This window comes from Leptinotarsa decemlineata, unplaced genomic scaffold, assembly GCF_025532065.1.
Source record: "Leptinotarsa decemlineata unplaced genomic scaffold, Ldec_3_MD MMD2_P_RNA_scaffold_11, whole genome shotgun sequence".
NCBI lineage: Eukaryota > Metazoa > Arthropoda > Insecta > Coleoptera > Chrysomelidae > Leptinotarsa > Leptinotarsa decemlineata.
This window is the reverse complement of record NW_027412525.1, coordinates 6,194,142-6,219,880: the sequence shown is the minus strand read 5'-3', so window position 1 is coordinate 6,219,880 and position 25,739 is coordinate 6,194,142. Positions and strand designations below refer to the sequence as shown.

General features: G+C 36.1%; 1 protein-coding gene across 3 annotated transcripts in view; it reads left to right on the top strand.

The window, feature by feature from the left end:
* Ir8a (Ionotropic receptor 8a) overlaps window positions 1-25,739 on the top strand; it is a 465,956-nt gene that overhangs the window by 362,741 nt on the left and 77,476 nt on the right. The window contains exons 10-11 of one of the 3 annotated variants that reach the window (XM_074170494.1): window positions 5,157-5,340; window positions 5,440-7,144. The exons of the other annotated variants lie outside the window; for them this stretch is intronic. Coding sequence (XP_074026595.1) covers window positions 5,157-5,340; window positions 5,440-5,586 — 331 coding nt within the window. The 3' untranslated portion in view covers window positions 5,587-7,144. Of the gene's footprint in view, window positions 1-5,156; window positions 5,341-5,439; window positions 7,145-25,739 lie in introns of those variants that run through there. 3 annotated transcript variants of the gene reach the window in all.

Here is a 25,739-nt window from a genome sequence, read left to right as displayed (position 1 = left end):
ACACCTCAAGCGTCTGCCTTGGTGCCCTCCAAGGCTAGACTCGGATACTAGATCCCGGAAGGACCGCAAGCCCCGACACCTCGAACGCTTGGATCCGTACAGAAGCAGGCGAGGATCACGGAACAGCATAAGCCGTCCAGTGCCTCATAATGGGGCTGCAATGCACCCATGAATGGATTACCGCAGCCCTGTATCCCTTTACCCGCTAGCGGAGCCGCTGCCCCTAAGAGGCCAACGCCAGTTGGAGATGAGGCTCACTAGCCTCCAGCCGCGAGCGGGCACTCACCTCCCCCCTAGAACTCATGTTAGGAAAGCTCCCTTTCCAACGTTTGATGAGTAGCCGTCGAGGACTCTCACGAGCATCCTCTACCACACATCATATGTCGTAGATGTCGCGCCCATTCCCCGTATAGGTGCGGGATAGGGCGGTTCATCAACGACTTTTGGGTGTACGCCGTGTGGTCTGCACCGCATACCCTTACGTTACCCCGAGGGGCACTCATGTTAGGAAAGCTACCTTTCCAGCGTTGGATGAGTAACCGCCGAGGTCTCTTACGAGACACCTCTACCACACATCTAGCTTGAAATCGGCCAACGCCTGTTGCCCGCAGATGCGGGATAGGGTAGTTGACCGATAACTTTACTGGGTGAGTGCCGTGTGGTCTGCACCGGAGGACTGTCAAACACCCATAAGAGAGAGACAGTGACCCCCCGCCACTCACCCCGTTATGTTATGTAATTAATTATAGGGAATAATTTTATAGAAAATATCATTATTATTATCATCCGAAAAGGCTAAATATTTTACCTGAACTCTATAATACCCTATTTTCAAGCAGACAGCCATACAAACCCAAAGAACCATCACACAGTACTAAAAAACATAGTTTCCGAAGCAAGTTTAGTTCAATCCGCAACCTTCTTTCGCGTTAAAATAAATCAATAGCTATCAGCCAAATTTATCTGAAAAACCAATAATATTTTTGATTATATAGCAAAAGTAAAGTCCACAGATTAGGCAGAACCAATAAATTTGCAGAAAAAACGTAAGCGAGTTCAAATTGTGATATTTGCTACATAACCTAGATTAGAAATTAGTCATAAGAATTTTCTGTAAAAATTAGTGTATAAGGATAGTCTAAGCCAGCGTTTCTCAAACTTTTCTTTACACGTACCACTTATATAAATTCTGCGTCAATCGCGTACCACATATTAGAAAAGTAGATAATAAAATTTACTAATTTTAGTAAAAAATGTATTTATTCAAAAAAGGGGATTATAATTGTTACAAAGTAAGAATTAAAGTCTAACCCACTCCAAAAATTCAGTGAGAAGGATGATTCTGAATAGCTGCAACAAGGGAATCGATATCAGGATCAATATTGCTTAGTTTCATTCGTAGATTTGGATCAAGATTAAGCCTACTGCGAAATTTATTTTTTACTTGTAGCATAGCAGAAAATCCAGTTTCACACAGGTAGGTGGTCGTGAAAGGAAGTAAAAATAACAATGGTTTTTTTCATAAGGCTGAATATTCATTTTTAATATTTAGCCAGAATTCGGCCAATTCTAATTTTGAAAACTCAATTTTCAAACCCCCATCACAAGATAGTTCTATTAAGGACTATTTTTCATCCGGTTTAAATTTTTCAGGAATGCTATCCAAAATAAATGGTTGTCGTATCCAAAGAAACTGAGCATAGTCTTCGTCAAAATATTCTTTAAAACTATCAATTAGCATTTGACAATGCTGCTTCATGTTAAAAATAAGATCATTTTTAATCTTTATTTCATGCTCAACCACAAAATTTTCTAAATTGGTAAACGACTGTAAGTCTTTGTTTGAAACACTATTTTTCATCATATGACATTTCTTGATAAAAGCCTCTATTTTGTCATTTACAGAAAATCGATTATTTATTTGATTTACCTTGTAAGCTTAAGTTCAGGTCATTTAATCGATTAAATATGTCTGTTAAGTAAGCTAGTGTTGTGAGCCACAATTCATCTATCAACCGATCACGCAGTTCAAATTTGGATTCCATTAAAAATACATGGACTTCAGAATGCAACTCGAATAACCTGTTCAACATTTTTCCTTTTGAAAGCCATCTTACCTCTGTGTGTAGTAATAACTGAATATGATCACTTCCCATTTGAGAGCATAGTTTTGAAAATAATCGCGAGTTTAAGGCTCGAGATTTTATGAAAGTGACTATCTTAATGGCTTCATGGAGAACATGTTTAAATTGATCGGGCATTCGCTTTGCTACCGAAGCTTCTCTGTGGATACTGCAATGGGTAAAAGTACAATTTTCTGCAACCAGTGCAATATTTCATCAGCAGTAGTTCGTTCCGTTAACTTCGATTTTCGTTTGAAATATATATCGCACATAAACCACAAGCTGAGCATAGTTTGTTACATCTGTGCTCTCATCAAGTTGTATTGCAAAAAAAAATACTATTTTTTATCCGGTCTACCAATTTTTCTTTAACATTTAATGCCATTATTTCAACCCTACGACGTATGGTATCATTGGATAATGGTACAATATTAAGCTGTTTAGCTGAATTATCACCAAAGATACATTTTACCATATCTTTTGCGGCAGGTAGAACTAGTTCTTCATCGATGGTATGTGCTTTTCCACACTTCGCAATTCTTAAACTCACGAGGAAGGATGCCTCTACTGCTTTTTGGTTGCTGCCGGTGAAATTCGACATTAATTTTTTTGTGCCTCTCATCTCTGTTAACTTCCGAACGGAGTAATCCCTAGGTTTATTTTCTAATACTGAATGTTTTGTATTAAAGTGGCGTTTTAATAGCGAAGGTTTCATGCACTGGTTAGAAAGAATTTCTAAACAGATTACACATTGGGGCCTTGGCTCATCATTTATATTCGTGAATGTAAATCCCATATTAGTGTATTCAGGATCATATTTCCTAATCGCTACTTTTAGTTTTTTGAAAGAACTGTTTTTGTCATCACCCTGTATAGGCTCCGACTCTGAAGTGGAGCTCGATGGTCCGGGATTTTCAGATGTTCTTCTGTCTCTTTCAAGCCACTTATCCATTTTTCATAAGCAAAAATTCGCACGAAGCAGTAACAGCAAATCAGTTGTATCGTCCAAACCAACCACAACGACCGACGGCCACGAGGAAACTGATGGCGTGAATCAAGGGCGGCGGCAGTTTGCCGCGATTTCAGTATTGCCAACAATGAATAAGACATTACGCGCTTGCGGTTTCAAACTCACAGCGCTGCTATGCACAACGTAAAAGATAACATTTGTGAATAAATTTTATTAAAATCAAGTTTATAGAGTACCACCTTTAAGTGCTTTGCGCGGTGGTACGCGTATCACAGTTTGAGAATCGCTGGTCTAAGCCCATAGAAACAAAAGTGCGTGGGAAAAGTGAAATAAAATTCGCGAGTGCCGTGAAAAGAACGCGTATGACGACTTAGCAACGGTAGTTGTGTATTGAGGAGATTGTTTTTTGGCAAGATTTTGGTGAATTGAGTATTTTGTGCCGGCATTAATAAAATCATCAAATTGTAAAGAAAAATTACAAAAACTAAGTAAAATCCAAGTTATATCCTCTCAAGTAAGGTTCACTATAGCAGGGTAGTAAAATTTCACCTGATGAGCAGATCCAGAGAAGAAAATCCTGGTTGAAAAACTTCACCACTCCAGACCACATCGTCACCTGCATTTTGCCAAGGTATTTATTTCATATCATCGTTCGTGGAGAACTTCCTTGAATTTTCGAGGTATTTATTTGAAGCCTGAACTATTACAACAGTTTTCTTCGAACATTTAAAATCGTGCATATCAAATAAACTTTCATTTCCTCGCACCAATTTCCTAGAGAACTTTTTACGCCCTTCTTCCGAACTTTCAAGTCATCTATATTCGTTATTGACTGCTATTTGTAATTATATTTGTGAAATTTAATAATTTTCTGTAAAATAACTTGTAAACCTGTAAATTTCTGTAAAACATAACCAAAGAATAACTCATAATTCTTCAACAGTACGTTTAGAAATCTATCCCGAGCAGAACGCTCTCAAGTTTGTTGAATATTCTGATAGAGTGCGTTCCATTTATAGCTTGACTCGGAACTTAGAATTCTTTGGTTATTAGCATTCAGTTAAACCTGATATCAGCAAGCCAATAGATAAGTTATATAGCGCAGAGTAGGTAAATATAAGAACCACATTTGGGAATATCACAATTCACTGCGTGTCTTTTGAGATTTGATGAAATAAAAACATATTTTGAGTGTTTGAAAATTTGAACCTTTATATAACAAACAAAATATTTGGCGAACCCTTTCCTGGAACCCAACCTGAGAAAAGAGACTGCATGTTTCTTTGGCAACGACTGAGCTGAGCTGCTGAAACAAACTAAAATTTTCATACAAAAGGGTAACAAGAGTAAGTAATTTAGCCATCGTCTATATCAACGGGCATCTACAATCTTTACTTATCCTTTCAAAAAACTAAAATATAAACTATCATAACAATATATATATATATATATATATATATATATATATATATATATATATATATATATATATATATATAAATAGATAAGTACTCTTTGATCATTCCCATATTGATTTCAATTTAAGAGCCAACGGTAGAAAGCGGTTTCAGCCTATTGGGCATCGTCAGTACCGGGCAGGCGGTCCTCGATTGAAAACAAAATGAGAAAAAACCAAAAGAAAGTACTTTATAAAAATAGCTGCGTAAACGCAAGCGAAACATAAGTGGAACCACCTATTGGTGTAACACCCAAGTCAACTTGACAAGTTTTTATGTCAGTGTTGGTGGTTTGACCAATCAACCGACAACTGCGATAGCAGAAATTTGGGAAGCTAGCCTGAAATGCCATCGGAAAACGAATCAATGAGTACTTATCTATTTATTTTTGATTTTGATGGAATTATTTTCCAGCAGCATTAACCTGCATTAACCTTTCTAGATTATATATATATATATATATATATATATATATATATATATATATATATATATATATACATACATATATATGTGTGTGTGTATATGTATATATATATATATATATATATATATATATATATATATATATATATATAGATATATATATATACATTATCCTTACAGGCAATTCACATTGAAAGAGAGTTTCTGGTTTGCATTGACTTCATTCACACCCCAAGGAGGGGGTGAAGCGCCCAAAGCACTTTCTGGTAGAACTCTAGTCGCAGCATACTGGTTATTCGTTGTGCTCATGCTCGCAACATTCACAGCAAATTTGGCTGCTTTTCTAACAGTAGAGCGAATGCAGGTGAGTCTGTCAACCGGGTTGTTTCAGTTTTGTTTGAAATGATTTAAATATGTGTCTTGACAATTTTGTATTTTTTTAATATTTCAAATTACTTTTCAGGCACCTGTACAATCTCTTGAACAGTTAGCTAGGCAATCAAGAATAAATTATACCGTGGTCAAAAATTCTGATACTCATAAATATTTCATCAATATGAAGTATGCCGAAGACACACTTTACAGGAAAGTATATAAATATAACTCCTAGTGACAAAAATATTTCTTATTGTAGTTAGAGTTGAAAAAATTCAGGAATTTTCCCCAATTTACTCCAAACATATCGGCAATATTGCTTTCTTCTGGGGTATTCAATTGGAACTAAGTGACAAAATAGGTGAATTATCAATGCTTATGGTACAACAATTCGCAAAATATGGTATAAAAATTCGCGAATGATTTGTTGCTCCCTATCTGTATGGATAGGCAAAACCGTATACTTGTGAAAATTTTGGTTGAATCGAGCATATTTCTGCACGGGCCTGTATGTAACAGCTAGATCGAAAACCAGTTCCAACTTTTAACATCAGCAATGAAGAACGAAGAGCCCTGAACGGGCTACGTAGAGACACCACCATCAAGATCTTACCTGCAGATGAGGGAAACGCTACTGTTGTGATAAATACTGATCTCTACGAACAGAAGATCGAAGAGGTGCTCCAGGAAGGAAAATACACGAAGATCGTAAGAGACTCTACTGCATCAATTGAAAGGAAGTTGTACCAGACTTTGAGAAAACACCAAGTCTATTGTACGGAAAAAAAAGATCATCGCTAACACCGCAACACAGTAAGCCCCCTCACTTTTATGGATGTTCCGCTCACACCGATCATTATCTCCAGAGATTCAGCTACTCATAACTTGTCCAGATTTTTACTACCAATAATTAAACCACTGCAAGGTAGAACATCATCTTTTGTGAAGAATTCGAGGCATTCCGTTGAACTACTAGGGAAAATCGAAGTCAAAGAGCAGGATCAACTGATCAGTTTCGACGTAAAAAGCCTCTAAACCAACGTTCCTGTCGAAGAAGCACTTCAAATCATACAGAAGAAGCTATTCGAAGATGGGGACCTGAAAGATAGAACAATACAAGTAATCATGAAATTACTAGGATGATGTGTACGAAACTGCTACTTCCAACTGAAAGACGAATTATTTACGCAAGATGAGGGACTGCCAATGGGATCGCCACTTTCACCTGTTATAGGCAATATATATGTATGGAGCGGTTTGAAACTATGGCCATTGAAGAAGCCCACAAGAAGCCTTGAGTCTGGTTGAGATAGGTAGACGACACCTTCATAATATGGAATCATGAGAATGCAGAACTAGACACTTTTCTGAAGCACATCAACAACGTAAGTCCTTCCATCACCTTCACAATGGAGAAGAAAGTCCACAACGAATTGCCTTTCTTAGATGTATTGGTGAAGAGGAACGACACTAAATATGAAATATCTGTATATCGGTAACCCACTCACACAGGACAGTATCTGAACCAGAAATCCAACCACCATCAATCGACTACGAGAGGAATCATCAATACTCTAATAGACCGTGCTTTTGGGCTCTGTAATACAAAAGAAGGTCTCAAAAAGGAACTAGGCATCATCAAAAATGACTTACAACGGAATAGTTAGTCCAGAGTGATGGTAGAACAGGCCTTAGCTAGAGGACAGCAAAAACTCCACAAGGAAGAGAAGCCGCCACAACCAGTACTTGTACTTCTCTACATCAGAGGATTATCGGGAAGGATAAGAAGGATTGGGTCCAAATATAACATCACGATCTACTTCAAATCTGGAAACACTATTCGTAGCAGCCTCACGAAAACCAGTCCACCAAACGCGGACTGCGATTGCAAGAATTGCATTTACCGGATACCCTGCAAGTGCGGAGAATCATACATCGGTGAAACTAAGAGGCCATTGGAAGTTTGCTTTGCTGAGCACAAGAAACACACACAGCGAGGAGAAACCAGCGAATCAGTAATAGCAGAGCATGTTTGGACTCATCAATTTACCATCAATATACCATCCACAAAGGGGAACTCTGGTTTGGGAGAAAATTCAAAGAAGCCGCGTATATGTTGTCCAACAACGCATTTAGTCGAACTAGCGCAGTGATACGTGGCATATGAAAACCTCTAATCAAGCGAAAAACGACCAACTCCCGCCAAACGTTTATCTCCCGCTAAAACCAAAGAAGCGGAGAGAGGAAAGAGGGGATAGGTGAAAGCACTGACCTATAAATAGTCAGATCTCGTCAGTTATCACCCGAAGACGATTGTGGATACTAACAATTGAAACGTCGTGACATAACTTGGTTTGAAACCTTTTAATTTTTTTTCTTTGTTTTCGGTTGATCTTTATAATTTTTTATTCAGAGATTTTAAATCAATTAATATTATATCAAACAATGGAAGTCCGAACTGATACACCACGAAACATTGTCAACCACCTTCAACCGCATTGAAAAATGTATTAACTGTTCGCCTATGCTTTTACTGGCTGTGACACAGTAAGCTTCATCTTCAATTAAGGTAAACACACTTTTAGAATTCAATTTTGAGAGATTCAACTTTGAGAAACAAAGTTGAAAATTTCTACAAATCCTACGCAACAAGGTTATTACAGACGCTTGAGAACGAATAATTTTGAGATTGTTTGGAGCAGATTAACATTTTACAAATCAATTTAAAATAGACCGTTTTCCGGTGATTGTTACTAACAGGAAGACAATAATCTTAGCAATATTCCCGCCGGTCGCTTCAGCAACTCTTCAACATTCTTCGAGAACTTATTATCAAGTCCAAACATGGCTGAATAATCCTTCAACAGCTACAGATTACGGATAGGAAAAAACAAAGACTCTGTTTGTGCCAATGAAAACAACAGAACCATTGGCAGCTTCAGAATTACTGAAACCAGTTCATTGTAATGGCACAGTATCTAACTGCAGTTAGTGCAGTTAGCAGATGAAGTGCACCCGATTATACAAGGGGTGCAGAGGTGAAAGTTACACTAATGCCTCAGATCTCGTTGATTATACTAATGACATCGAAGAAGATGACAACTGTTGTGATGATGACAATACAGAGGGGTGCAGAGGTGAAAGTTACATTAATGCCTCAGATCTCGTTGAATATACTAATGATATCGGTGAAGGTGACAACTGTTGTGATGATGACAGTACCAACTTCAAGTATGGGATGATCGTCGACCAACAAAATACTAGCCGTACAGTATATCGAAAAATCATTCAGGCAGTCTACGGGTCAGACTCATATACTAACTCTGACAAAAAAAGCCGAAAAGCAAGAAGAAATATTGGAAAATCAGGAAAATATAGGAGAATTAGAAGAACAAGAAGAAAACAAAGGAAACGAAACTGAAAATCCAACGTTTCCAGTAGAAGAACGGCTGGTTCAGTTCAAGTTTGAATGAACTAAGTTATTCTCAAGTCTCTCCCTCTCCCCCCCCCCCCCCCAAATAAGAAAATGCATTATATAATGAAATACTGTTTTTATTATTATTTAAACTTTCATTATTCATTTCGATTTTTGTAGTTCATATGAAATTAATTTCTTCATTAATCATACTTGGAAGTATACCAATGATTACTATTTGAACCTTACAATATTATTAGAAACAATCAAATGATTTATAACAATAATTTGTGATTCAAATCAATTGTAAATGGAAGTATTACAAGAATAGCCGAATGATAATGAAGAATGATATTAAAGTAAGATATAAGGAACACATAGCACACTTAAAATATGGAAGACCTGAAAAATCAGCAGTCGCCCATCATATTTTGCAACAAAACCATTCCATAGACTTCAGTTCATTAAGATTAGTTAGACAAGTTAACAACAACAGGCAACTAGATGCCTATGAGAGTGTAGAAATAAGTAAACACAATAATATTATGAATAACGATGACGGACCTATACCAAAGAGCATACTATATAGCTTGTTAAAATAAAATAAATTATTGTTGTTGGGTTTACTGATTACTACATAAGGACACATTGCAATAATAAATTTGAATAGGCAATATTGTGAAATTAATTTTATATAGCTGAAAATTGTTTCATATAAACATATATTGTAGAATAATAGATAGGGCAAAATTGTAGAATTAATTTAGGTTGGTATACCTGTATGATTGGTACGCCTGGATGGTTCACCTATATGGGTTACCTTTATAGCATAAATAGGATTAGCTCGCACTAGTTCTTAGTTTCAATCTTCCTCTTTGAAGATGATCATTTGGTGATCGAAACATGTGTCGAGGTGTTAAAAACAACGATTTGGTGTTAGGAAAAAACTCCAGTAATATTTATTTGAGATACGACACTTCACATTTTTTTGTTTCCCTTTTGATAATAAATAAATAACATTCAAAACAAATGTTATAAAATGTTTAAAAAAAACATCGAAACCTCATTTATACTACTTTTCAACTCAATTATTTCTTAAATCATTGATAAAAAAATATTATTTTTCATTTTGTAATCTAAAGTCCTCAATTAACTACAAGTAATTATAAGATAAAGTTTAATTTTTATAATTTCATTAATTCATTACAGATTTAGAATTGACAATTTTTATTTGCTTCCTTTGTTTTTTCTTGATAATATCTTTGATCTATTTTTCGGTGGTGACTCGCAATCTTCAGTATCTTTTTCAATTTCTCTTTCTTCCACTTCATTCTCTTGTATTCCGGTTGGCATTTCTTCATCTTGTACATACTCAAATAGTTTATGAGTTATAAAGATTTGAAAGCCATAAAAACAGAATAAGGGGAAATTTTAGTAAACAATTGTCAAACAATTTGTTGAATGATAGGGTTAGAGCATTTTTTTAAAATCTTATTTGTTCATTACTAAAAGGAGAACAAAAAAGACTGTGAGTGTATTTGTCCTAACTCCATTAGTTTATGAGTTATTTCAATAACGATGATTGAGAACCATGAGAAATTGCCAAGCACAAAAATAAAGAATATATTGAAAAAAATTGTAAAAAATTGAGAAATCATAATATTCATAATAATCATCAATATATTGAGTTTTATCTTCCTCTAGAAGATGATCACTTGGTGATCGAAACATGTATCGAGGTGTAAAAATAACGATTTGGTGTTGGGAAAAAACTCCAGTAATATTCATTACTACAGCAAAGGTTCCAAACAGTACATCATAAAAACTGATAGATTTGTTTATATCAATTTTTTAAACAAATAGAGATGAAAATTATCAAAATCACTTTCATGGAACTTTAAATAATAAGGATACGAATAGATTTGATAAAAAAAATTCATTTCTTTGATTGAATTTTTCACTTTTCAACGTCTTTGATTAATAATAATAACAAGGTGGAAAATCAGTTTTTTAATTTTTCCAACGGGAGTCTTTTTTGAGGGGTTTCAAGAAAAGCTCCAAGAAGTGGAAAAAATTTGACGTTTTTAGTTTGAAAATTATCAGGGTTTTTATGGGCATTTAAAACTTGTGGAAACTGACCTATATATAGTATATCTGATAAAATAATCACGGGAAAAAATTTTTTCGTGGATTTTTGTGTATTCAAGTGTCTAAAAGATATCTGATTTCTTTTTCTTAGTACTGACATTTAATGGGTAAAAATGAATTTTATTGTTCAAAGGTCCGTATCGGTCAGCGCGTGCGTTATACGTATCGCCCGATTTTAGCACTATTTTTGCCTCTGAATTAAAATTATTAATATTGGTGATAGGGTTCCGGGAGGTGGGACTTTTTTTAGTGAATTTCTTTTTTTTTTGAGGATCTTTTTCAAATTTGGATATCTTCAATATTTTTCGAGATATTTACAAAAAACCAACCCCTCAATCTTTTTTACTAAATTGTTTATAACTTTTGCAATTCAATTTTTTCTAGCCCCTCTTGAACTTTTTCAAGAAGTTGCTAGAGATCATTCCGAATTGAATGCGCCCTGGATCAAAATTTTCGATGCCCTTGGACAGAAGTTCCAAAAAAATCTTGTGACCCAGACTATGACAAGCCTTGAGGCCTTCTAGATATAAAGAAATTGATATTTCCATTTAGGGATCCCTGTATAGTATGTATCAGTCAAACGAAATAAGTTTGGCACTAAATAAATATGAGTGTGTTAACATAACGTGCAGGCACGTCGAATAGAATTTTCAGTTGTGCATTTTTCAACAACCACATTTTTCAATGCGCAATAACTCAGTTAACGGAAACAACAACTCCAACACCAACTGCACTGCGACCGTTGCCACATCGCTTTTGATAATGTCTACAGTAGCTGTCTAAGGCCGTTTGAGGACTTCCCCCCACCATTTGACCTTGTCCTTGAATGACGTCATATGACCTTCAGTTACGTGTAAGATGATATGACCTTGATCATGGGTGTCGACCTTGAGATTTTGAGTCTGTTCCTCAATATATGGCCTTGAAGTTTGGTCTTGAAAGATGAGGTTCAACTTTGGAGTCCATCTTACGACCTTGATATACATGCATGTCATATAACCTTGAACATGTAGTGGTGGGGGGAAATACTTTTAACGGGAGTGCGATGTGAATGTTTCACTCAGTTCGCATTCTCCTTCTAATCTTGTGGTCCATATAATTTCATACAAAATGTATATGTGCAACGAATGTGGAAAAAATTTCACACAGTGAAATTTTTTCCACATCAGCGCGATTCCTGTACGTTGATGAATTATGGAGGACCATCAACTGAGAATGATGGAGAAGCATCAACTCCGAAGAGGATGAGGTTAAACCCCCAGCACCTCCGGTAATGCAGACATGCCAGTGCGGCAATTTGATAATTTTAAGTGATCAGTAGATCGTAGTGATCGTAGAACTTTGCAGCATAGAACGAATGCATGTGTGCATTATGGGGATGGTGTTAAAATTGTAGGCACAGCATTCAAGTGTAGAATTGTGAGCTATAGGGTGGATAGTCAAAATCACCATATGGATTACTTCAATGAATTGAAGCAGAAAGTGTTGAAACTACTGGAAGAAGTGTTGGTCATTCATAAAATTGTGAAAGTGAATATGGAGGTGTTTGGGCGCTACAATCTACAAACTAAAGAGTACTGTGATGTTAAAGCATTCAATAGTTCCAATCAAGATATTGATCAATCGAATGATTTGAATGTGGTATTTAACAATTTTGCTGATAGTTTGACTGCCCAAGCGATGGAATTTCAACATCGAGATTCAGGTATATGATCTATTCTGAACATCATCAATTCAGTGTGTCGAAAAATAATGTCTGTTTTCAGGTTGGACAATTGAAAAAAAAATTGTATTCGGAGGTAAATGTTAATAAGATCAGCCCCCTTGGTGGATCTTCTCACATCAAAGTTCCCAAATTCATCGATTCCAAGAAAAGTGTGGTGAATGTTGTGAATCAGGACCATTACTGCTTTGCATGGGCTGTGACTTCAGCTTTATATCCTGCCAGTGCGAGAGTGTGTGAACTTTCGTCATACCCATACTTTTCAACCGTATTGAATGTAGCAGGTATGAAATTTCCAGTTAAGTTGAAAGATATCCCTGAATTTGAGGTTATGATTAATTGCTCTATCAATGTTCATGGGTTGGAGAACACTTTCAAAAATGGCAAAATCGAATATGAAGTTGTAGGCCCATTAAATTATTCAAAATCTAGGCTTAACAGTCACGTGAATCTATTGAATATCACAGACGGATCTGGTAATAGTCATTATTGTTGGATAAAGGATTTATCGAGACTAGTATCATCCCAAATATCTACACACCACCACAAAAAGTATTTTTGTGATGGTTGTTTATTGTATTTTAGTGATGAGCGGGCTTTATTGCGACACCAGTTAAATTATTGTAATCACATTTCAACAACAACACCGAACAATAATTTAAGAATTGACAAATTTGGTAAAAATGTATATGAAAATATTTTGAAATTTGAAAATGTTGAAAAACAATTGAAAGTTCCATTCGTTGTGTATGGTGATTTTGAATCTATTCTGAAACCAGAGCATACAAATGAACCAAATCCTGCACACTCTTTCACAAATAAAACTCATCGCCTTGAACCATATGCTTTCTCATATATCATAAAGTGCTCTTTTGATGATTCAATCTCCAAATTTGTATTATATAGAGGTGCTGATGCAGGTAAAGTGTTTGTTTCAAACTTGGAGGCTGACGTAACCAATATATATCACAAATATTTGAAAAGTGTGGTTCCGATGAGTCCTTTGACTGCTGAGGAAAAGCATGACTTCAATATTGCCACTACATGTGGAATATGTGGATATAAATTTGAAGAGGGTGATATTAAAGTGCGTGATCACTGCCATCTAACGGGGAAAACGAAATGGAGCTACTCATTCCATTTGTAATCTCAATTTTAAATTGCACGAATTCATTCCAATCATTTTCCATAATCTCAGCGGGTATGACTGCCACTTATTCATAAAGGAGTTATGTACCGATAAAAATAAAGTTGATGTCATCGCTCAAACTAAAGAGAAATATGTTTCTTTCACGAAACATCTATTCATGGAAAATAAATTGTATCGAAATGGTCAAATAAAAAAAAATATTTGATATTGAGATTCGTGGATAGCTTCAAATTTTTGGCTGCATCTCTACAAGAGTTAGGTGATAATTTGGATGAAAAATATTTTGTTGTAACTAGAAAATATTTTCCAGAAAATGATAAATTTCAGCTAATGAGGCAGGAAGGTGTTTTTCCTTATAACTTCATCGATTGTCTGGATAAATTGAATTATTCAAGTATACCATCGAAGTTGGACTTTTATGATAAACTGAATGAGAAGCATATTTCTGATGAAGATTATGATAGAGTGAAACAGGTATGGGGCATGTTCAATTGTCGAGATTTAGGTGAATATTCTGACATTTACTTGAAATCCGATGTTCTGTTGTTGTGTGATATTTATGAAAATTTCAGAAATATGAGTTTGGGTACGTACAAATTGGATCCTGCTCATTATTTCACATATCCAGGTCTATCTTGGGATGCTATGTTGAAGTTTACAGGTGTCGAGTTAGAATTACTAACTGAATAGTGCTTTTTTTCCAAAATGGTATACGTGGCGATGTTAGCCAATGTTCGGAAAGGAAGCATATTACAAATAATCAATTTCTTCCAAATTATAATCCCAACGAACCTTCATCTTTCATAATGTATTTGGATGCAACCAATCTATATGGCCATAGTACGTGTCAATCACTACCTATTGACGGATTCACTTGGTTGACTACCGATGAAATAAGTCAGCTAGATATCAATAGCATCCCAGATGATGGCTTTCAAGGATACATTCTTGAAGTAGATGCGCACCATCCTATAGAATTGCACGATTTACATTCACGATTTGTCATTTTCGGTGGAGAGCATTATACCACCTGGTTCAAAGTCTGAAATACCCAAACTCATACCGAATTTGAATGATAAAAAAAATATATTGTTCACTATAGAAATTTGAAACAGGCGATTCGTAATGGTTTGATGGTGATGAGAAGTAGTAGAATTCTCAGATTCAATCAATCACCATGGTTGAAGAAATATATTGATTTGAATACAACCCTAAGAAATAATGCCAAAAATAAGTTTGAGGAAAATTATTTCAAACTGAACGTGAATTCTATATATGGTAAAACAATGGAGAATGTTAATAATAGAAGAGACATTCGCATTGTTACACATTGGGAATCTATAAGAAGAGGTATAGGTGCCAACGCTCTTATAGCTCGTCCCAATTTCAAAACATTATCTATATTTTCGGAAGACTTTGTCGCCATTCATATGAGTAGAGTAAAGGTTTGCTACAATAAACCGTTATATCTGGGATTTTGTATATTGGATATGTCTAAAACTGTTATCTACGACTTTTTCTATGACGTCATCAAAAAGCATTACGGATCTCAAGCTTCTCTTCTATATACCGATACGGATTCTTCGATATTGAAAATAATGACTGATAATTTCTATGATTTCATGAGTGAGAACATTGATAAATTCGACACTTCCAACTATGTGATGGATAATAAATTCAATGTGCCAGTAAGGAAGTCGATGCTTGGAAAGATGAAGGATGAACTTCCGAATGATCCCATCATTAGTTTCCACGGCACAGGTGCCAAAGCTTATTACGTTCAAAGTGTATCAGATGAAATAAAAAAGGCAAAAGTTATCAAAAAATCCGTTATAAGGAATCAAATACCAGTTGATGATTACATAAAGATTGTTGAAACAGGTGGTACAATATTGCGAAAAATGAATATATTTTGAAGTGATTTACATGAAATATATACATTGATGTGCAATAAAGTTGCTCTATCACATAAAGATGATGAAAGGTTCATAATACCTAATACCACCAAGACATTACCTTGGGGGCATAACGACATTGAGTTTTATCAAACATGCCTCAATCAGAATTTCAAAATTCTTTTGGAAGTGTTGAAGGATGAAAGCAATGTCGGAAATGGAAAATTAGATCTACTCATTAAATTATTGAAAGAGCAATTGACTAATTGAATATTAAAAATATATATACCGATTTTTTTATGTTCAACAATAATTGGAAAATTCATGCCAATTGAATATAGTGAATGAATGTTATCGTTCTCTCCCACTTCACCCCCACCACAACCTCCACACAGTGCACAACTGATGGTGAGGTTGTAGAGAGGAAAGTGGGTGGAGCTTATCCTTTTAAAATGCGAGAGGAGGCCAGAGTACATCATTCGCCTGCAGTAGTCCTTCGAGTGAACTTACCTCCAGTGCCCAGTCGAGCCAACATGCTTCCAGCAACAATTATTATCACTTGTCCAGTAGAAATTTTTTCAATTATATGTATATATATATATATATATATATATATATATATATATATATATATATATATATATATATATATATATATATATATATATATATATTATACGAGCTGCCCTGATGGATGGAACCATTCTTACTGAAGCCCAAGAGAGGGAGTTCATGTGTAAATGTGTAAGAAGGGGTTTATGGCTGGAACCCCGCTAACTCAAGCCCAGCTAGATGAAGCCATGCGCAGGAGGGTGGTTGTCCATCAGGACGTGGTGATCCAGCCACCTAGGACCCAGATGGCAACGATGACGCTCCGACGACTTCGAACGTCAAGTCCCTCTTCCGTGATTTCAACCCAGACCAGGAAGCGGAATCAATGATGAACCTATCCATCGAGGCGGTACCGACGTCTCAGAGTTTGGAAGGATTGTTGGAGACGTTGAATCCCAACTTGGAGAAACCACTGCCAGATCTTCTGGAATTGTCGGATGTGGAAGATGTGATGTTGGCACAGCTACCTGGTGTGTTATCCCAAATCAAAGAAGCGGATACGGGCCAACAACAAGGTGGTGAAGTCTGAAGAGCGGAGTTCCAAGAAAACGAAACCACCATCCGGGAAGTCGAAGTCGAAGCCATCAATCAGGAGGAAGGACGATAAACTGAGCGTCTTCAGAACAGATGTGAAAGGAACACGCCCAATAGAGCCACATCAGGATGGGAGATCAACCTCACCAGTCCTTCCTGAGGAAAACATTCCTTCGCCCACTCGAGAGGTCGCTGCGGAAGATCCTCTGTCACAGAGCACATGTGAGGACCCGGAAGTTGTTGATTCTTTTTCATACATGCGATCTATGATGGATGAATTGAGCAAGAAGCGACAGTGCCGAGGTGAGTGCGATTTCCGCCGCAGAGCCATGAGTGCAAAAATTGAAGGCATTCAGGCTCAGAAGCGGAAATTAGATAAGCAGCTGTCTCGCATTGAAGCGTATCTTCGCAAAGAAGATCAACTTGAAGGCGAGCTAGTGGCTTACATTGAGAAGTACGAGCCTCGGGTGCGGCGATGGACGGACATGATTGCCGGCTCACCAATGGATTTGTAAATATATGTAAATATGTAGTGCATGTTAATTTTAAAATATATTTAAGTTGTTTATAAAATATTTTTTCATGCTAATTTTGAGGTTGTGATTTTTTTTCATGATAAAATTGAATAAAAAATAAACAAGGAATTGAAAGGAGCGCGTATATACTTTGGTTGTTGCACACAGAATACTGCGAGGTTGTGGCAGTATTTATTCCTTTAATCTAGTCATGTTCTAGCCATATTTAGCATGTAGAAATTAATCACAGAAATAGTACAATCTATGTAAGTATTTATTTGCAATATGAGTTAGTTCAAAATAAGATCCAAATGTCAAAACAAAAATTAATCACACCTAAAAATATAACCCCTTCAATTCAAATGAAAAAAATAATGAAGTTGATTTTATCTAGGAGAAATAAACTATGTATGGTGAGACTAATGAGTTTGATTAATAATAAAGAAGCTAAAAATCTTGTCCCATCCCTCAGCATCATTCAATTCGAATATGACGTTTCCATATATGAATAATGAAAGAAATTTTCCATTAGAGTGGTTCAACAAATAGACGTTATATCATTAGTCATTAGCTCACACTAGTTGCGACTTCTGATGGTTGTCGTTTAGTAGGGAGTGGCAGCTGGCTAATGAAAAAAAACAGGAAAGAATAGATAAATAATGGAAGTACCTATCATCTGAGGTTGAGTGGAAGAACAACTCAATAGCACTTGTGCTAACTAAGTTGAACTTCGCCTTTTGTTATGTCAGCAACTAGCTTTGTAATTTATTTAAATATTTGTATGTAACTACAGCTGGGTAACAATAAAGACGATTATTATTATTATTATTATTATTATTATTATTATTATTTAGTGTGTTCGAATAAGTGGATGTGAATATAAATGATTGCATACAGTTGGTTGGGCTAGGTTAGTTTAGGTGAAATTTTTCTCCTGAGTGGATTGCAAAGAGAACCAATTGATGATGATCAATAGAGAAAATAGTGTTTTTTATTTCATATATATATATATATATATATATATATATATATATATATATATATATATATATGTGATATTTTACTTCATATATATGTGATGTACGATATCTGGGAATAAAACTACATATCCTCAACACCTAAGGTATTGTTAACTGTGCGGTTGACAAAAATTTTTCGACCCCCGAATTAAATCAATTCGCGACCGCGAATTAAAATTATCTGCGGATAAAGTCGCGAATCCGCGGCCGCGGCAGCGAATTCGCGAATCCGCAGAATAATTTCAACGGAGTAGATGAACAAACTTGTTCCTGGCGCACTTCAAGGTCGAGCGTCGCTGGTAAGTATTTCAGAGAGAAACTTCAGTGAGTGGAAGAGAGAAAAGTGTGACGTCATCGACGCAGGATGGAACGAGTATCGTAGCGATTCAAGCATGGAACTCGAACCCCTTGCCCTCGCCCCGCTTAGTACTCCACATCACCGCTCAGGACCTCTTGAGACTCCGCATCACCACTCGGCCCCCTTGTCACGTTCCAGTCAGTGATTTTAATTAAAAAAAGTTTATAGTTGAGAGATTCGATGGACATTGTCCTAAGCCTCTACACCAACGTAATATATTGAAGGTAACTGTGGATGTTGGGTATTTACAGCGTTAGTTTTGTCGGGACCGAAATTGACTCAATCATTATACTTGACAGCATTTTTTTTTATTTCCGTAGAATGTAATCGTCATTATCTTGTTGAAGATAGGAAAATATACTTAGATTTGGGAAATAATTATTATTTCATGTAAAAATGTGTATGTGTGTGCAAGAGCGAGAGACGCGTGTGACGTAATCGATGCAAAGAGAGATGGAGATGATATCGAGATTTACCGGTTGCTGGCGCAAGCAAGTGTTGCCCGTTGTACAATGAATCGTTGTTTATGAGGCAATGTAGCATTGCTGGTTTTGAAATTAATCGTGAACGACTCGATGAAAATTGGAAGCGCGAAAGTGATATATTAATAATGATGAATCAGATTTCAGAAAAAACATTACAGATTAATGAGGCTGTATCGTTTCAAAGTGCGATCCCTCAATGTTACAAGGTATCTCAAAATACATCATTAAAAACAAACATGGCGTCGAAGTGTACAGGGTGCGTCAAAATACATCATTAAAGAAAACACATAACAGTTCCACGAGGCTGTGGGTTTTCAACTTGCGATCCCTCAATGTGTACAAAGTATCTCAAAATACATCACTGAAAAACAAATATGACGTCGAAGTGAACAGGGTGCGTCAAAATATATCATTCAAGGAAAAAAACATGTCGGTTTGAAATATGATATTAATGTGTATACAGGGCGTTTCAAAATACATCATTTGAGAAAAAAACATGTCGATTCAACAGAAGTCTAGCGTTCCAACATGTCGGAAGTCTGGTATCTTCGTTAACCAAGTTAGCATCATCGGTTGAAGAAGGAAATGGCACCAAAGGTGTCGAGGAGTTACGTATTGTGGAGTTAACATTCGAAAATGGGAAAAGCGACCGTCTTACAAACGTTTCGACTGTTTTGTTGCGTGCCACCGGTTTGCGTGCGTTTTCGATCGTTTTCCGTGCGTTTTCGATCATTTTCCGTGCGTTTTCGACCGTTTTTCGTGCATTTTCGACCGTTTTCCGTGCGTTTATTCGTTATCGTTTCATCGTTATTGTCGTAACGGTTTTTCGTGTTTCAATATGATAGTCATTTATCATTTAACGCGTTCCGCTAACCAAGTAAGCATCATCAGGAAATGACTAAAGTCCATGCTTTGTCATATGAAGATTCATATTGCGAATTTTCAGACTCTTGAACGGAACCTTGTGGAACACTCAACCTAACTTCTGTTACAGAGTAGTGTCGGTCAGCCAATCAGAATGGAAAAATCAAATATCGCTCGATTGATTGTGCTAGATAGAATTGAACTGGAGAATGTGGGTCGAATAATAATAATAATAGTGATGATACATTAAAACCTTGAAAGTGACTTGGTCACTTAGTGACTTCGCCGTGGGGCGAAGTTCCACACTTAAATCGCTACGATACTCGTTCCATCCTGCGGCCCCCTCGGTACTCCACCTATCCTATCAGCTCCCTTCAATCCTGATAATATTGAATGTTTGGTGGTCACACAATCGGGATAATAATGGAAATATGGATAACGGATGTTGGTCAAAAATCACCCATAGAGCATCAAACACGTCTAAAAAGCGTTAAAACGTTGTTTTTTTCGATTTCCAGACCCCTTCTATTCAACGGATTCGAAATGATGAACAATAAATATTGCCATCTATGGTGTATCGCAATAAACATCCTCCAGAGGGCGCCACCAGTGAATTTAATGGAAACCTTCGTTACACACTACCGACACAAACTCAACTTCAGTAGATAAAAGCGTTCCGCAGCTGAGTTTTGTCTTTCTGTTACAGATATTTGGAAAATTTGAAGAAATTCAAACATTTTTCTGCATAAAAATGCCGCTCTTCACTGACTTGGTGTACTATATCCCCTATTTTTTGGAGTTCCACCTTCTGCTTCAATAAGTTTGTTGGGGTTTAAATGGACACCAATATGTCTTGGAATAATCATGTCGCTGGAATTAACGAAATTGCATGCATCATTCTATACCTAACAAAGCATACCAGAACTTATAGTCACCGGAAGATCTCCGTTGGTATCTTCTAAACATTTCAGTCAGTGAATGAATCATGTCAAATGCGACGATCCGACTATTATTAACGGAAATATGGTCCAGTGCCCTTTTGGTTGCCTCTTTTGTTTTTTCTTCGATATGCTGCACGTGACGATGCGACTTTTATTAACGAAGACGCGGGTTCGTGCATTTCTGACATATTGCGCCATCTTTGTTTTTTCTTTGTCGACGAGTTCTGCATTCGGTTTCCTTTCATTTGACGTGTCATACATGACGATCCAAATATTATTACCGAAGAAGCAGGTTAGTGCACTCGTGACATGTTGCGCCATCTTTTTTTTCTCTGTCGATGAATTCTGCATTCGTTTCCATTTCATTTGATGTACTGCACGTTGAGAACAAATCATTATTATCGAAAATACGGCTCATTGCCCTTCTAACATATTACGTCTTCTTTGTTTTTTTCTCTGTCGATGAATTCTGCATTCTTTTCCCTTTCATTCAATGTACTGCACGTTGAGATTCCATTGTCATCAACGGAGATGTGGCTTCGTTCCTTTCTGACATGTTGCGTCATCTTTGTTTTTTCTTTGTCGATACATTCTGCATTCGTTTCTCTTTCATTTATTGTGCTGCACGTTAAGATCCAAATATCATGAGTGAAATTGTGACTTATTGTCTTTCTGACATGTTGCGCCATCTTTGTATCCTCTCGTCAATGAATTCTGCATTTTCGTTTCCATTTCATTTGACGTGCTGTACGCGAAGATTCAATTATTATCAGCGAATATACAACTTAGTGCCCTTCTGACAGTTGCTCCATTTTTTTTTCTAATAACTCATTCATTTCTACAAATCCTCACACATTTTCTACCACGCCACCACCTCCCACGCTGACTACGTCACTTTCAAAGTTTTAATGTTTTATTTCCCAGTTCAATATCATCTAACACAATTATTCGACCGATATTTGATCCCTCCATTCTGATTGGCTGGCCGACACCACTCTGTAACACAAGTTGAGTTTTAATGTTTTATCACTATTATTATTATCATTCGATCCACATTCTTCAATTCAATTTCATCTAACACCATCATTCTACTGATATTTGATTTCTCCATTCTGATTGGCTGACGACACCACTCTGTAACACAAGTTAGGCTGATTGTTCCTCAAGGTTCGATTCAGGAGTCTGAAAATTCCCAAAACGAACCTTCATACGACAAAGCGCGGACTTTAGTCATCTCCTGATGATGCTTACTTGGTTAGCGAAACGCGTTAAGTGATAAATGACTGTCATATCGAAATAGGAAAAAAAACGACAATAACGACGAAACGAAAACGAATAAAGGCACGTAAACTGGTCGAAAACGCACGCAAAACCGTCGCACGCAAAACTGTTGAATACTTCACTTTCCCCAATTTCGAACGTTAACTCTACAATACGACTTAGCATTATTTCTGCCAAATTTCGAGAAAGAAAGGTTATGGGGGGTTCCAAACGACGTATTTCAAATATTGATTCACTCTATATGTATGCGCTTATATTTCGTAGATTCTTCAATACGATTTTCTATGACAAAATTTCCAACATGTGTATGCTATTATTTCTGCAAACTGAAACTCACTTTTCAGATGTAACTGATAAATGAATCGCAAACGTGTTATGATTTCGATATATTTGAGGTAATAATATTTAATATCGAACGAATAGTCATAAAGAGAATTATTTGCATTGTATTCCGAAAGCTTTGGACACCGAATGAATTTCTCAATATCTGTTGATGATCTTGACCTTCCCTAATATTTATAAACATTCATATTATGCTGAAGTTGTAACTTTGCCCCCGGTCACCGTACTACGACAAAATGCCTGATGTGCATCCATGCAACTGTATTTGAAGATAGTTTTATATTCCTATGTATATTATAATCGTATCAATTTTGATGACTATGAACTTGGAATAACGAAAGATGGAATTGTGAATACTGTGTGTTTTTGTTTCAGAATATCGAAGTTGAGGTTGAAATATCTTTCAATTCATGTATTCACTTGAATGGATTTGAATTATTTTATGACGATTTTTCATATTTGTCTGTATCGTTACTTTGTTATGTTTATATGTCCAAGAACTCAGAACTCCGAACAATTGAAACTCAGGTTATCTACACATAATAGACTCGTCCGTATTCTATATCAAAGGATGCTATTTTGAATGGGAGTTTCGAAAAAACTACAATACGAAATGAATTTCCAAATATCACAATTGAAATTTAATGTCAAATGTCAATCATCTATAATAATGTATAATAAAATTCAAGATATAAAATGCCACTTTTTGTTATATCAACCCAACGAATCAGAATTCAAAATGACAGACAAACTTATTTTCTTTATTTTTAAAATGTCCTGTTTTTGTCAACCTTGTATCTTACAATATGATGCTTCTTCATCTCTATGAAATCTGGTATATAATTTTTTGTTATTGCATATTTTTGACAACTTTCCCTGTATAAGATAAGTTATCATTTTCAATAAAAGATGTGTGTGGTATGTATTTTATTTATTTTGGTAGTATATCCATCAATATAAAATAACAACGTTATTGAGACTGCAGTTGAACAAATTCTCTTTGGAATGACCCATACAGGACGGCGTGTTTTTCTTGAGTTTTGGAACACACCACCATGAATCTTCAAAGTCTTCCAAATTCACTACGGTTGTGTTTATATTGAATAGACGCAGTCTGTCCAACAAATCCCTGAATATCGACGAATTATAGCCTCATAATGTGCAACTATAGACTGAAAAAATGGAAACTGCTGAGATTTTAAACTCGTTCTGGAAAGGTTGCTGCGACGGCTTTGAATGTTGTTGTTGAGATGACTCTGACTGATACTGCACACGTTGATGATGTATCATTCTGAAATAAATTCGATTTTCAGTACAAACATACACTAAAAAAATACTTTTGTCAACAGAGACGGTAATGTCTTTCATGAAGTGATTGCTACACTTATGATGAAAATAAAAAAATCAAGTTTCATTCAAAATAATGAATTCTAAACACATATTCTGCACGTACTAAATGAAGAGAAAATATTGCATGGACACACTAATTTATGCGGATCATATCTGTGAATGAGAATTTTTGAGTCGAATGAACTCTTTGCCTATAAAACGAAGAAAAAATTGGAAACAATACTAACCTTAATTTCGTACAATCTCAAATGAAACGACAAGATTCGGTTTCCCAATGTCCATCAACCCTTTGAACACAATAGCGTATTTTTCTGATGAGAATTCTTCTAAGTGAGGGCGATACGCCTCCATCACTCGGTGGGGCAAGAATGATACTTTATCTCCCAAATCCAACAAGACCGCCTCACAAAATTTTCCTTTCACGATTTTGTCAGTGAATATTCTCTGCGGCATCTCCACAGGCAAATCTGCTACTTTGATACTTGGCTTTCTCTTCACGACCGAACTTGCATTCAACTTTTGTAAATCCATCTGTGAAAAATAAAAAATGAAAGCTTTATGTTTTGATTCACAATATATGCGAATACTATCTCAAACAAACCACGACATGTAAAACATTTGACTGAAAAAATCCAACATATATATATATATATATATATATATATATATATATATATATATATATATATATATATATATATATATATATATATATGAGCTGTTTTCTCGGGTTTCGCTCCGTGTTCTGTGTATTTTCTCCCCATAAGGATTATTTTCACAACGTTTCGGCAAAGTCTCATTTGCCATCTTCTAGTGATGTCTGGTTTTTTCAACTAGACTGATTACTTCGAACTCTGTGTCTCAATTTATAGGGATGTATGTTTCCCTTTACCTGCGTTGCTGCCACTACCTGTGTTTGTTCGACTACCTGTTTTGGTCTTATTACCTGAGCTGCCTCTCCTGTCTCTGTTATTGTACCTGTATTGTCATGTACCGAGTTTTGCCTCTGAAGTTGAGCGGTCTGATTGCTTGTGCGAAGTGATAAAACGGATCTCCATGTTGATGGTAATCTTTGCGCATCATCCCGTGTTGGAAGAGAGAAGACGTGGTGACTTTTCCCTTCACTGCTAGTTTGTGTTCATCTTTGCGAATGTTGATTCGTCTGTTGGTCTGGCCGATGTAAGTCCTGTCACAATCATGGCATGGTACTTCATACACTCCTTGTGATTCCAGTGGTATCTGATCCTTGGGATTACGAAGCATGGACCTTATTGTTCGTTCTGGTACGAACGAAGTTGATATGTTATGTCGGTGAAGAATTCTGCTGATTTTATCTCTTGTTCCTGCATTCATCTAAGGAAAAAGTCAAACCTACAACACTTACTTCCAAATAGAATCGTTGCACTTGTCACTGCAAGTGCACTTTCAACGGATGCAACTAACTCATTTCGCCATGCATGATGTATTTATAGTAAAATAAGTGATGACATATTTTAAAATGAAACAAAGAGCCTTTGTTTCGTCGGATGCAGATCCGGCATTGGCAGTGATCAATGTCACCTTGGGTATGAATATAAAAATTAGTGACGACATATTCTGAAATGAAACAAAAAAAAATCAAAGAGTCTTTGTTAGATGCCTATTCAGCGTTGACATTGATCCATGTCACTTCGGATTTGAATAGCGCAACAGACACATGAATTCTGCTTATTTTCCCATTTCATTTGAAATACTACTTGTGATGATGCGACTATTA